Consider the following 13,287-nt stretch of genomic DNA (forward strand, 5'->3'; position numbering starts at 1 on the left):
CTGTCCAACAACGTCCAAAATTTGACACTTTTAGTGGCTCTGTGTGTCCGTCTGTCTGTCTGTTTGTGCACTTTCCGATATGACCAACAGAGGCCGACAGAGGCTTGTTGCGTGAATGGGGTGTCTGCCATCTCTGATTGTCTTGTTTTGACTGCAGGAGAGAGGGCACGGTTTCAAGGTTAGGTTTTAAGTGCTTCCACTGTTTTTAAGGTGAATGGGGAACAGCTGGAACAAGGTCTACACTTATGGCCTATTAGATACAATTTATTACACAAACACACACTACCTTATTATGGAACTATTTCGGATTTTTGCAAAAACAATAAATGGTTTCAGAACAGAAAAGGGGCTGCAAAGTTTTTTTTGTTTTTTTACCTAACGTTGCCTCAGGAGTTACATCAAAGATACCAACTGAGAGTTTTAATTGTAATCTAGTCTAGTAGTAAAATAGTCAGTATTTCTTACATTACATTTTATAATAATTGATTATTCATATTTATTCAAATGTGCATACAGAGCATTTTCATGCCCCTAACTTTCAAAGTTGTGTTTGTGTTTTTAAACATTTTCTGAGCTGCTTATCACCAATTTTCGGAGGGTCACACTGAGGCTGGACCTTGGACAGTTCACCTTCAAACATCAGGCTGACATACAGAGCTGTAAAAAAAAAAAAAAAAAACATCCGTGCTCACAAACCTGTGGGAAATTTCAAGTTTACAGGTAGTACACAGTATATGCCTTATCTGTGTGTGAATTTTCTGCTTACTAATTAGTACACAAATGTCTTTCATTGTTTTCATTCACTGTATTAGCAGGGTGAAAAAGATGTAAATTCATGTAATTCCTGGAATTCAACCATCCAATTTTTGAATGACAATATTCATGTGTTCTTTCCATCCTTTTTTTACACCAGTGTTGTCCACCTGTGGACAAGTGTCTTCCTGGATCAGGGGCTGCAGGCCGTCCTGTTAGTAGTTGCTCATCCATGTGCCTTGGAGATTGAAGATAAAGCTCCAGGCATGTATTCATGTTTTCTTCAAGTAAAGGCAGAGACATTAGCTGCAATGGTTAGAGAGGACATTTATTTTGAAGGCTGTAAAATGACTGACTGCATTAGTTGTGAACCAGTTTTCAGCTGTCGACATAAACACATTCGAGATGCCCTTAAGATGCCAAATGTTAGGTTCATATCCACCAGAGGCCAAAGATACAAGTTATGAAACTTTTTTTTTTCTTCCTTCCTGAGAATCTTATCTGGAATGCAAATGAATACAAAATAATAAATTAAACGGGCAAAAGAAAGAGACACAATCACAATGAGAAATGTACAGACAATGTTGATTAGGATGGTAAAGTGAAATATGTAGACGACTATCAGATATTAGCTTATGGTTACTGTTCTTTGCATAATTTTTGATGAAGAATCATGCATTCTGACGAGCTGCTGTTGCTGTTGATGACGATGAGAGACAAAAACAGACCAAAATGAATGTTTAAAAGTAGCACAATCTTATTTGGAATTAAAGGCAAATTAGTAATCAGTTGTGACCAAATCCCTCTTTTCTTTTGCTGTAGTTACAGGAAAGGTCACCTCACAAAAAAGTGCAGTATATTCATACAGTTTTGTAACGCATCACAGTATAAATACTGCTATTTGGCAATCTCAATCTTTCAAACTTTGGGTTAAACCAACCATACTCCATAAATGCTTTTTTTTTGTAGTCTTATATTTATATTAGACGATATTTTCAACTAATGTCATGTCCCACGTGATAAATCTATGCGTAAGTACACTGCTGAAACTGAAACTCAATCATTCATGCACACACAGATGGAATTCTCTGAATTCGTAATTGAGTGCTCACTGTTTAACCCTCATTTATACCTAATAATATTTTACAAATTAAAATAATGTTATAAATCAATACTGTAACAAGTGACTTGACAGTGTCACATTGCTGATGCACGCAGAGGTTCCTCAATTTCCGGGACTCTTAGCAAGGTTTGGCACTTACAACAGTTCTGGTGACTAATATACATATAAGACTTTTGGCACTTTTTTTATTCATGGATACAATTTCCATTCCAGCTAGGAAATTTCTCCTGTCATTAAGTATGATCTTCTTTCTTGGGCAAAGTCTCTGAAGTCCACTCACACTGAAAACATCTCAGTGACCAACATTTAAAATATTCCCCAGCACGTTTATCCGTCTACATCTTGTGCCGATCTCTCCTGGAGATGACAGCAATGATAGTTTATTTTTCCTTTATTTCTTATGTAAACAGACCAATAAAATAGAATAAAATAAAGCAAAATTTCGAGTCAAGCGGAATGAGCTCAACGTTATTTCCCATTGTTCTTGGTCAATTTTAAATACAGCGTTTTTGTCCTTCCAATAATTGGACCCTATAGTCCTCAGTGCTGAGCCTTTCATGATAGGAGATGGAAAACGGAGGTCGTAGAAACACAAGCACCATGATCCTCACACCTCTTAACACTCCTTACTTTTCTTGGAAATGCTGAAAGACGGGGAACGCTCCCCTTTGTCTTCAGGCTGCCTCCGGCTGTCTCTAGCTATTTCTAGCCAATCAGCTTTTTTTTTGTTGACCACATCCACTGGTCACTGAACAGCACTTATGAATGGACCAGCCAGCTGTTGGCGTCCTCAAGGTCCGTGTCCATCTCCTCATCTTCATCCAGAGGCTCTGGGGTTCGGAGGGTAAGCTCCCGGAGGAAAGAAGGTGAGTGGGCGGGGGCTTTTGAGATAGACTTGAGGCCAATTTTTTTCTTCATGAGATGGAACTGGTCGCGGATGAAGTTGTAGAACTCGTACTCGTAGCGCATGCGGTGGTACAGCACCTGCAGGGCCTCCAGGGTGGGCGTTTGTTTCCGTACCGTGCCTGTCATGTTCCCCATCTTCCTGTAGTCTGCAAGATAAAAAGCCAAGAGGAAGTCAGAAAAAAACAGTGAAAGAATAAAAAAGAAAGGGAAAAATATATCAACAACAACTTACCCGGGCTCCTGTAAATGTTAAGTACCCCTGTAAAGTAATGAGGTAAGAGCCTCTCCAGCAGGAGGAGAACATCCTCCAGCTCTTCCAGGATACCAACAATAAGATAGTTCTCCAGCACATTCTGCTTGGCTCGCTCCAGAGCCCAGACTCCAGGCTCCCTGTCGTAGAGAGAAGAGACGTGGGGTTAGAAACCCATAATACTTTACACAACTCATATTTAAATGTTTCTGAGAGTCTATGTGAGTGTGCTGGTACCTGCATTGAGGATGCTGTCCACAGAAGTAGGGAATGATGTAGAAAACCCGGGGGTTGGAGCACTCGGGGTAATTCTCTAGAATGCACACGTTGATATCCTGAAAGCAGATAAATATGTCCATTTGTTAAAATACAAACATTCCTTTAGAGCAGACTATTTGATTAGAGGTTTAAAAAATTGAGTTTGTTCATTGCCAAGAATGTAGCACATCTGTGAAGTAAAAAACAACACCATAGAAATGTAAATATTCAGTTACAATTACCAGAATGAATAATCATAAATAATCATAATCTCAAAATTGATCAAAACAAGTGTGATTAACATTCTGGCCATAAGTGAGAAGAAATGATATAATGGAGTAAGAATAAATATTTTAATATCTTTAATTTTTTTTTTTTTTAAGATTTCTTTTTTCTTTCTTTTAAAAGGGCAAATTATATTTGTAAATGGAAGAATATTTATTTACAGCTCAGTATCAGGCACCCCCCTGCAATACATCCAATGTCCACCAGTGGGCTGTGGCCCTCACTTTTCACTGATTCTCAATCAAGATGTTAAACAGGAAGCCTTGTAATCATACACTTTAACCACTAGAGGGAACCCTTACCCAGTACATGAGTGCATTATTGTCTCATCTGAGAAGCCAAAGTGCTTTGCCCAACAACATCCTGTGCTCTAAGATAAGCTCTGCCCCTCCACAATCAGAGGCCGACTTCAAATAAAAAAACATAAAGTCACGGATGGATGTGGATAAAAGAGTCAAGACTGTGAACTTTGCCTGAATGGAATAGCTATTCAACAATGAAAAATGGGGGGGAGGGGGGGGGAATAACAGAGATGGAAGATTAAAAACACACATGCAGGTGTGAAGCTTGCCAGGCATTGACTGCTGAACGAGCAATCAAATCCATGTCAGGTGACGTAAGCTCCATGAACGGCAACAAGTCCTCAGCAACAAAACACACTGCACAGAGTATGACTCACACACAGGCTCTCACAGATACAGTAGAACAAACACACACACACACACACACTCCTATACACACATGCACAGTAGCAGCAGGTTACATGCATAAGGCAAAAGGTGTTGACAGGCCTGCATAAGGAAATGAATAGGATCTAAATTGGAAGCAAACCGAAAGTGTAATGATTAAACCAAAGGTTGGCCTTTAGATTTATGCACTGATAAGTCAGTAACTACAGAGCAATTTGTCAAAGACAGAGCTGAGGCCAACATGGTCCATCACAGAGATTAAAGTTGCGTCAGACAGGACCAGAGGCTCAGACCTTCCCCGAGGATGCACACTGTTTTTGAGGCTGTGATGTGAGCGGCCTGTGGGTGAAACACTGACGGGAACCAGTTGACCGAGCTGCTAAAACCTCTCATGTAAACCTGGTCCAAGTGTATAAGAATTATACTCCATATCCATTAGTCAAAAACCTGTTTAATCTCAGGTTTAAACCTGTCCTTCACTAACTGGGATTGTGTTTACTCGGCATTCCCTTCTTCAAATGTTATCAGCTTCAGCTCCAGTCAGCATCAGTGGGAACGTAAGACCCTTAAGATACATATGAAAGGCTTATTTTAAGGCTGTGAAAAGTGATTTTACACTTATATAAACATTATGGATAGTAGTAAATGACATTTCCGTTAATAAACCATTCCAAACATTTCACACTGGACCTTTAAAGTGTGAATGAGTCTGTATTATCTGTGTGTTTTAGACAGTTACCTGGAGGACAATAAATCATCCACTTTTTCAGTTATTTATTTTCTTTGCGGCTGAATTCTGAGGCACTATTGTGTCTCCGACTTCACAATGTGACTGTGTAGTTTGTTTGAACCTGGCGTACTGAGTACCGAGTACTGAGCTGCACTACGCACGGGGAAACTTGGACTTATTGATGATCAGTGAAGCAAACCACTGGAAAGCTCTTCAAAGACACCACAACAAATCCCCAGAGAAACCTTTAGAGAGCAGTTCAGAATTGTCCTATTGTTTGTGTTTGGGTCGTGTCTGGACTTGTGATTTAGTTGCTCTGCCTCTCTTTAAATGTATATTTTATCGAGTCTTTCACTGTTCGAACAATGGCAGAGTCATCAATAATCAAGTGGAGAGATGTCAAAAGAAAAACCAAGATACAGCTGATGTTTGAACTCAAACTCAAAGTGCGAACACACTTTTAGACACAACACATAATTGTTATGAATATTTCTGTTTCACAAATAAAAAGTTTAAAACCACAGCTAACTGGTTTCTACTCCTTTTCTTTATCCCTCAATGCTCATGCCGCAGGTGCACCCTTGGTAAATTGCTGTGGGAATAATACACAACTCCTTACATGAACATCCTGGGGGTGTGTGTTTATAGGTCACATATTCAGGCTTTTTGTGTTGTTGAGTCAAAGTTATGATTGATTTTATATTGCATTTTTAGTAGTGATTGAAAGTAGCAATAATTGTGCAGAAGTCACAAAATAGACTGTTTTCTCCTTTTATTTCTGTTCATATAAAAACGAGCCAAGTGAACTTTGAACTGCGACGTATTTCCAAATTTCACAAATTCAATCAGATTTGAAACATTTTGAGTACTCTTTGCTCAGGCAGCCGAAACGCTCTGAGTTCTAAGGGTTATTATCTCTTGACTCATGACTCTTTATCCCAATAAATCTCAATATAGACTGATTTGAACCTCTTTATTAGTGATTTTTTGTCATCCAGCCTTTACCACATGAATAATGTACAGTAAACATGCTGGACACCAAAAAAAGATGCTTCGTTTTTTTACCTCGTGTACCTCCACATTTTCTTTACAAGCCAATTGAGAAACAGAGAAGCCGTAAAAAAAAAAAAGTGACAAAGTGACAGCCAGAGGAGAAACAGAGAAAGGTGGACAGGAAGTAACACGTGTGATGCCTTTCTCCTACACGCATGGCTCCTGGCCAGGAAGTCCCTCCTCCACTTTGCAGGGACACTTGATACAAGGCCCTCATTCGTCAACATTAAGGGGGACCTCTGGGAATCCAGCCACAACTCATTTATATACCACTACGCCCAATCAAATCTGCGCGCACACACAGTGGACAGATAATTCGCAGTCTCTTAGAGAGTCCCATTAGTATGTCGAGGACAGCTCCTGTGTGCACACTCGCGCTCATTGTTCCCATTCTAGTGCGGATTAGGCCAACTGAGCAGTCACAGAAACTGTCGCAAAATAGGCCCTAATCTCCACAACGGCCTCCTGTTTCACTCAATGGATTGTATGCATGAATTAAGTCAGAAGTAATTGATGATGTAAACTTTTCCCATGGGACAGTTTGAATCCGTTTCCATCAGGGAACATGGGAGTGGTTCGACCTCAGTCAAATCCAATTTAATGCTACAGTATATTGCTTTCTTTTTCCCGCCACTGTGGGAAAGCATAAAATAGACACTGACATACTTTTCATTTCACTCAAAATGTGTTTATGGTTAGTGGAATTGAACTCCAATATTCACTCCTATGTGCTAAATTAGTGCAGGAGAGGTTAAAAAAGTACAAGTAAAAAGTGAACCAAACCGTTTAAGGCTGTAAAACAAAAACAGTTGAAAGATAAATACCTGTTGCTGTGAAGTCGCTAATCATTCTCACTACTTGTTTTGCCTGAACTCTTTAACATGACATATGACTCATGACATAATGAAGCTGCCAATCACAGAAATTCACATGTAAAGTTATTTCTTTCACCTCTTACACAAAACAAAACATAAAGAAAAGCACCTCTGTCAACACCCAACAGACGCAACCGCCTTGTGTCGGTTGCACCTCAGGCAATCCACCTTAGTGTTTGTAACGTCAAGGCATGCTCGGGCATGGCCGATGCCGGTAAAGCCTCTGTTATTTTGTTCCTACTTATTGGTCTGAGTGTGTACGTGTCATCATAAATGTCAAATTAACTGAGACCAGATGATTTTTCAATTGCCGTGGGAATCTCACTGGGTGTTTTTGAACCGTGACAACTAATGTGTACACGTTCGAGTTCAGTGGAGGCATTGAAATACTTGCTTGATGTGCACACTTTTTGTGTCGGTAAAGCAAAATATATACAACGTCACAAAAGATATGATATAAACTTATACATACAGCCAGGCCTTTTAGAACTCACTGCATTCATAAAATATGAAGTATTTTTAAGTCTTGAGTAGCGGTTCACGCATGACTTCAGTTCTGTGTGAGTGTATACTTAGATTCAAGTGTCCAGCCTTCTTATAGTGCAGTGTATGTGTGTGTGTGTGTGTAAAAAGGGGTGTGGGGACTGACGGAAAATCCAAGCTGACCACAGGAATGTCTCAGTAACACGTGCATCAGGGTCTCTTGGCCCCGGCGAGAAAACTGACAGTGTTCTTTCACTGACACCTCTCATATCCACCCAGTGCAGCACAGGCAGGGGATAAATCCTGGACTAGGCTGAACTCTCTGTGTGGAGGTTTCAAAGCTCTCATGCTGATTCACACGCGCACACACACACACGTATTTTTAAATGCTGAACTTGTGAGCACCCAACTCGCCAACTCTTGGCCTTAAATCTGGAACTGAAACCCAATCGTGTGAAGGTGTTGCTGAAAATAAGTGCAGGAGCTTCATGATTATACTGGTTTTGTGAACTGTCTCGTGGAGCATGTTTCACTAACCCTCTACAACTCATACGTGGCTGCAGCTGCGTTTTTAGTCCACGAGTTCACAGAAGCTAAAGGCTTAACCCGCTTTACTCTTTCCATTTAAAGTTTAACCTTTAAAAGGTTAAAGTGTGTAACATTAAAGAAACAACAAACTATACCCTTAGGTATGTTTGAATATAGTCTTTTTTTCGCTTTCCTCTCTTTATAAAGTTAACGTTGTGTTTGTGATCTGCTGAACTTGTTGACACCTGCTAAACATCTGTCTATCCTATCCTGGGAGAGGGATCCCTCCTCTGTGACTCTTCCAGAGGTTTTGTTGTGGAGTTTTTCCTCACTCGATGTGAGGGTCTAAGGACAGAGAGTGTCACTTGCTGTACAGGCTGTAAAGCCTCTATATAAATTGACTTGACTTCACTATATTCTAAAAAAAAAAAGGTTGGTTTTCGTGTTCATCTTAAGTGAGGACCTTGGCGTGTTTCTACAGCAGCGGCTTCCGACAAAGCAGTGTTCTGGTGTAGAAGCTTACTATGCAAACAAAGAACAGCATCCTTTCTGGTATGTGAAGGCCACTGTAGTTTCCTGATGCACTTAAGATGTCACTAAGTGTTATACACTGAGCCTTTTGTGTTTTCATTTGAACTCTGTGTAAAAAAGTATATTATCTTATGTATTTCATTTATTTTATACAGCCTTTTTGACCTATGTCAGATGGGATTGGCACCAGCGCCCCTCGTGTGGAGGATAAAGTGGTAGAAGATGGATGGATACATACAAATTATATTTCATGCAAAAATCCATTTAAATTTCCCTTCAGTGCTTTATTCTGTGCTTTTGTTGCAGCCCTAGTAAATAATAGTTAGGCACATTCTCGTTTATAAACGATAACAGAAAGCTACGTTTGTTAAATAAGTTGGCTGTGTTGCTGTTAGCAAAGTTAAATAGAAGTAATGACCTCCTTCCAGTGACTCAATGAGAAAAAAAACATATCCCTTATTCTAACGAGCTGAACGAAGCGCAGTAAAGACGTGAACACCAGCGAAATGTCATTACTCACGGAGCTTTTAGTTAACGTTTAACACTGGCCAGAGCATGTGGTCCTCATAAGAACAGGGGTAAAAAAACCAAACATATACGTACACAGGTGAGTCAGTCTATAGCGACATAACCTTGCTTTTCCCCTTTAACTGTAGTATGGGCCCCTGTGGTCTGCATACTTTAATAACTCAACTCACATGGTCCAAAACTCCAAGGAAAGCAGTGCAATACCTAATTACATGCAGTCAGACTCAAGCCAGAGTGACATTCACTCCTCCTGTTAGCCTCTGAGCACGGCTGCAGGCTTGGCCTTCTGAGGGTCTGTGGCAGTAGAAGTGACGGCACAAACCCACGTTTTTGCCTGGATATTGATTTGAAATCCACTGTGGACCAAGTATTGGTGGAATTATCTCATAATGTTTTGTTTCAGTCGGCGTCCCGCTAATCCCCAATGTGGCCGTGTGTGTTACGTAAGAGTAATCCCATTACCCCATAAGACTAATCACTTCCAGTGCTAACTGCGTTGCATGACTTCATGCTCAAGTCCTGTCTAAAAACCCACACAGAGATCACAACATGGCCACATGGAAACTCAAGTACGCCTGCTCCGAATGGCGTGTATAGAACAACGGTAAATGCATCGCAATGTATGCGCTACGGGGGTAAACAACTCTGCGAGCCAGATGCAGACGTTTGTATTGTGGTTATTTTGAATCTGGTCTCAAATTGGAATCATAATCAGATTGAAGATGGAGGCCTTTCTCCCCGCAGCAGCACCATGTGTAGAGCCTCTTCAAAGCGGGTTGAATGTGCTGTTAATATAATTCTCCATTGAAGAAAATGTCCAGTTCCTGGTACATTAGCATTGAGGTCAGAGTTACCGAGATCTGACACAGGCTATGCTATTTATCAATTATCGAATAAATGAACGGATGTAGTGAGTATGAGTTTACTTTCTACCTGCGATCCTTTGTGGGAAATAATATAGTAACGACAAATATTATTATAGTATTATTATTATTCAAGCCTCATAATTACATGCAGTGTGACATGTATCAAACAAATTCATGTCTCAAAAGATATGCAAACACTGCAAAACTCATTAGTATTTTAAACCATAAACATCTGTGGCCTTGGTGTTGCTAATGTCCATATGAGAGTAAATTGCTTGAGGGTACTGGGCCTGAGTGAGAGGAAGATGGGTGTAAGGAGGCTAAAATATCCTTCATAAGGTTAACTCTTAATATTGAATATTGTTAGAAAGTTTATTACACTGGACACAGTTTCTCTGGTGATCACAACAACGTGGTCACAGCTATAGTTTAAGTATAAGTGCTTTGTTCACAATTGTAGTTTTTTAATTTAAAATACACTCCTAAAAATTTAGTGCGAGGACACTAAATGTAGTTATCCGGCCGAAGAAGAGGGAGCTTACAGCGGGATAGCGGCAGAGAAAGAGATAATGCGATAAGAGACGTTAAATATGATGTTCGATACATAGACTTTAAGCCCTTTGTTTGCACTTCTAACGTCTCACTGATGGTTTGTTTTCTTCAGTTAGACAGATGTCGTGATGTATCTCCACATGATTGTCTTGCAATATATTGATTATCACGATATTATTGGTATCGTGGACCATGTATCACGTATCGTGATTGCCAGCCCTATTTCAATCAATCTCAAAAATGATTTCAAGAAAGCCCGAAAATGACAAGGAAAAGGACAGTATAAGGACAATATCACATTATCTGTGGGACAATAATATTTTAGAATTTCTTCAAATGATAAATGCATCTACTCCTCAAAGGAAAAAAAAAAACTTCTCAGTAAACTTCTACAGTCCACAAAGGTCTCACCAGGTATCTCTCATCGTCTTTCATCCCTGGAGTGCGGATGAGGTGGTTCTGCTCTCCCCGCCAGTCCCCAAAGCGACGGAAGAAGTAGTTGGACAGGAACCGGTTGATGGGATCCCGGATTATGTTGATATAGACGGGCTGCTCTATCCTGAACCTGAAAATGAAAACGAAAAAAAAGTACATTATCACCTTCTGCCCGTCTGAACCAACACGTGGAATGAAAGGCTGACAAGGAGTGAATTCATTTCTCTTACCTGGTGAAGTTCAGGAAGTGAACATGTCGTGTGTAGAGGAACGGCTGAGGGATATTACTGATGTTCTTCATGAGATCAACCTGAAAAAACACAGGCAGTGAGTGAAGATCCAGTCCTATTTTCATGTGTAAAAGGACAAAGTCAACAGTCAACACTTCATAAAGGACAATAGAAGCATATGCTAGACCTGAAACAGGTTACACTGATTGAAATGGAATGGAAATGAATGTTTTAAATGAGAATAAAACCATGGATCAAATTATTTTGGCTGTAGACGTACATGGTTCTGGGTCCACGCTGATTTGATTTACCTAATAATCCACTGCACACTGGCCTCATAAAGTCATATTATTCTTCTGTTCATCTGGCATTATTCACCACCACAGCTCGTTTCCCCTCAGTCATGTCACACACAGGAAAGCCAACATTTAAAGAGACGTTATTCCAAGTTACTTCTTCCTCCGCAGGGGAAAAAAGAAAAAAAAAGAAAACGTACCAAAGGCTTTCCAGGTCTGCATGGAGAGACAGGCTAACAGTAGCCAAAACAAACATGAGCTATCACAGTCGTGCCATACACAGATTCTGCAGATGAGCACCGTCGATAAAGCGCTCCTTGGAAACTCACACTAAGACAAAAAAGGTTTTGAGTTGAATGTGGAAAAAACACGAGGATTTAACTAATCTTTTGTTAGGAAAAGTGGCTAATCTCACACAAGCCAGCAGTGACAACAGCATTTCCTTCTTTTTTTTTTTTTCGATGTACATTCCTCCTACAGTCAAGAATAAATCATGAAAAGGGAAAAAAAAAAAAATCCATGTTGAAATAGATTCTGTCATTCGCAGACTTCATTTTTCCACTGAATGCACCATAACCCCTTACTTAACGCTATCAATCTCTCTGTACTAATGTGGCCAGTATCCATATTCTGTCATTTCTGCCGTCACAGACGCAATCAGTTTTGGCAAAAGCCATCGATCATGACAGGGAACTGTTTGAGGTGCAGGCACCTGTTACGTCACAGCAACAGTAATATGTATACTTGTTTATGTACACAGGGCAGTTAATCTGAGGCCCCAGTCAGATTTGCACTTCACACTCTCACTCCCTCTTCTCTATAACCTCAGTATATTTCCACTCACTCTGCTTCCACTTTCTCCCACTAAAGAGTATAAATTTTTAACTTTCATTAGCACAGTATAATTTATGTCTCAGTGGCGCCTTATGCTCACTGTCTCAATGAAGTCGCTTTGATTCTGCGATAAAAAAAAAAAAAAAAATTGACTTTTGGAAGAACTGCTCACCCTTGACCAGTTGTCAAAACCATTTAACCCCTGATGCCCTTTAGTCCAGGTTTATGTGCAGACCCTGAACACATTTGGTGTGTGTGTGTGTGTTTCTAACCCAGAACCTCTGGTCAGTCTGGCCAGACACCACTCTCATTTACAGACTTGAGCTGCAGGGAGACAGAGGGGAAAGTGGAGGACAGTCTGGGATTCCTGGCATACCTGCTACCGCCCCCCACCCCCCCCGACCCCCGCCACCCTCCATCCTGAGCCCCCATGGTGTCCTCACAGGGTCCATCGAGGGAAATTGGGGAAGAGGCTAAAACTACAGGAGACTGACTGCTACCCTGCACTCACTTTAATTCAATTATTTCGTATGTCTCGCATTCAAAAGCACGATATGAGCCTAAACAATCGAGACAAATGACAGAGGTCATACGTTACACCAAAGATCATCATGTATGTATTAGCTTTAAGGCTGCAGTGTGTAACTCTCAGAGACTTACGTCGCATCTGAAAATGTGCTCTGTCAAGCAAAACTATCAGACCTGTTTGAGGGACTTTTTTGAGCAGTATAACTCATTTCTGACTCTTTTTATGTGCACCTCTTTGTGTTTTCAGTCAAAGTGAAACCAACGCAAAGTAGCTGTTGCCTCAAAAAATGAATCACTTCCTGTGCACAGTCACACAGACACTCACGTGGAGCGCAAACGTGGCTTAATTAGGATTCCGTGCACTCATCTGAGAATGGTTTAAATTTGACATAAGACATTTGTTCATGTTTCAAAGTGATGCACTAACACAGGAAGTGAGAGCTATAAACCTAACTAGTGGAAAAAAAATAAAAATGAAAGTTTTAGCCAGCTTCAACTTCTAACATGCAAACAATCCAGTCAAAGACAAACATTTCCTTTAAATGTAGCTGTGA

General features: G+C 40.3%; 1 protein-coding gene across 2 annotated transcripts in view; it reads right to left on the bottom strand.

Moving 5' to 3' along the window:
• Positions 1–1,060: 1,060 nt before the first annotated feature.
• The window catches only part of usta (uronyl 2-sulfotransferase a), a 49,576-nt gene continuing 37,349 nt past the window's right edge, over positions 1,061–13,287 (bottom strand). For both annotated transcript variants that reach the window (XM_058614419.1, XM_058614420.1), the window contains 5 exons: positions 11,076–11,155; positions 10,822–10,975; positions 3,270–3,367; positions 3,015–3,172; positions 1,061–2,928 (listed from right to left, as the gene is read on the bottom strand). In XM_058614419.1, coding sequence (XP_058470402.1) covers positions 2,636–2,928; positions 3,015–3,172; positions 3,270–3,367; positions 10,822–10,975; positions 11,076–11,155 — 783 coding nt within the window. In that variant the 3' untranslated portion in view covers positions 1,061–2,635. The remainder of the gene's footprint in view (positions 2,929–3,014; positions 3,173–3,269; positions 3,368–10,821; positions 10,976–11,075; positions 11,156–13,287) is intronic.

Source organism: Solea solea, chromosome 17 (assembly GCF_958295425.1).
Source record: "Solea solea chromosome 17, fSolSol10.1, whole genome shotgun sequence".
NCBI classification, from domain to species: domain Eukaryota; kingdom Metazoa; phylum Chordata; class Actinopteri; order Pleuronectiformes; family Soleidae; genus Solea; species Solea solea.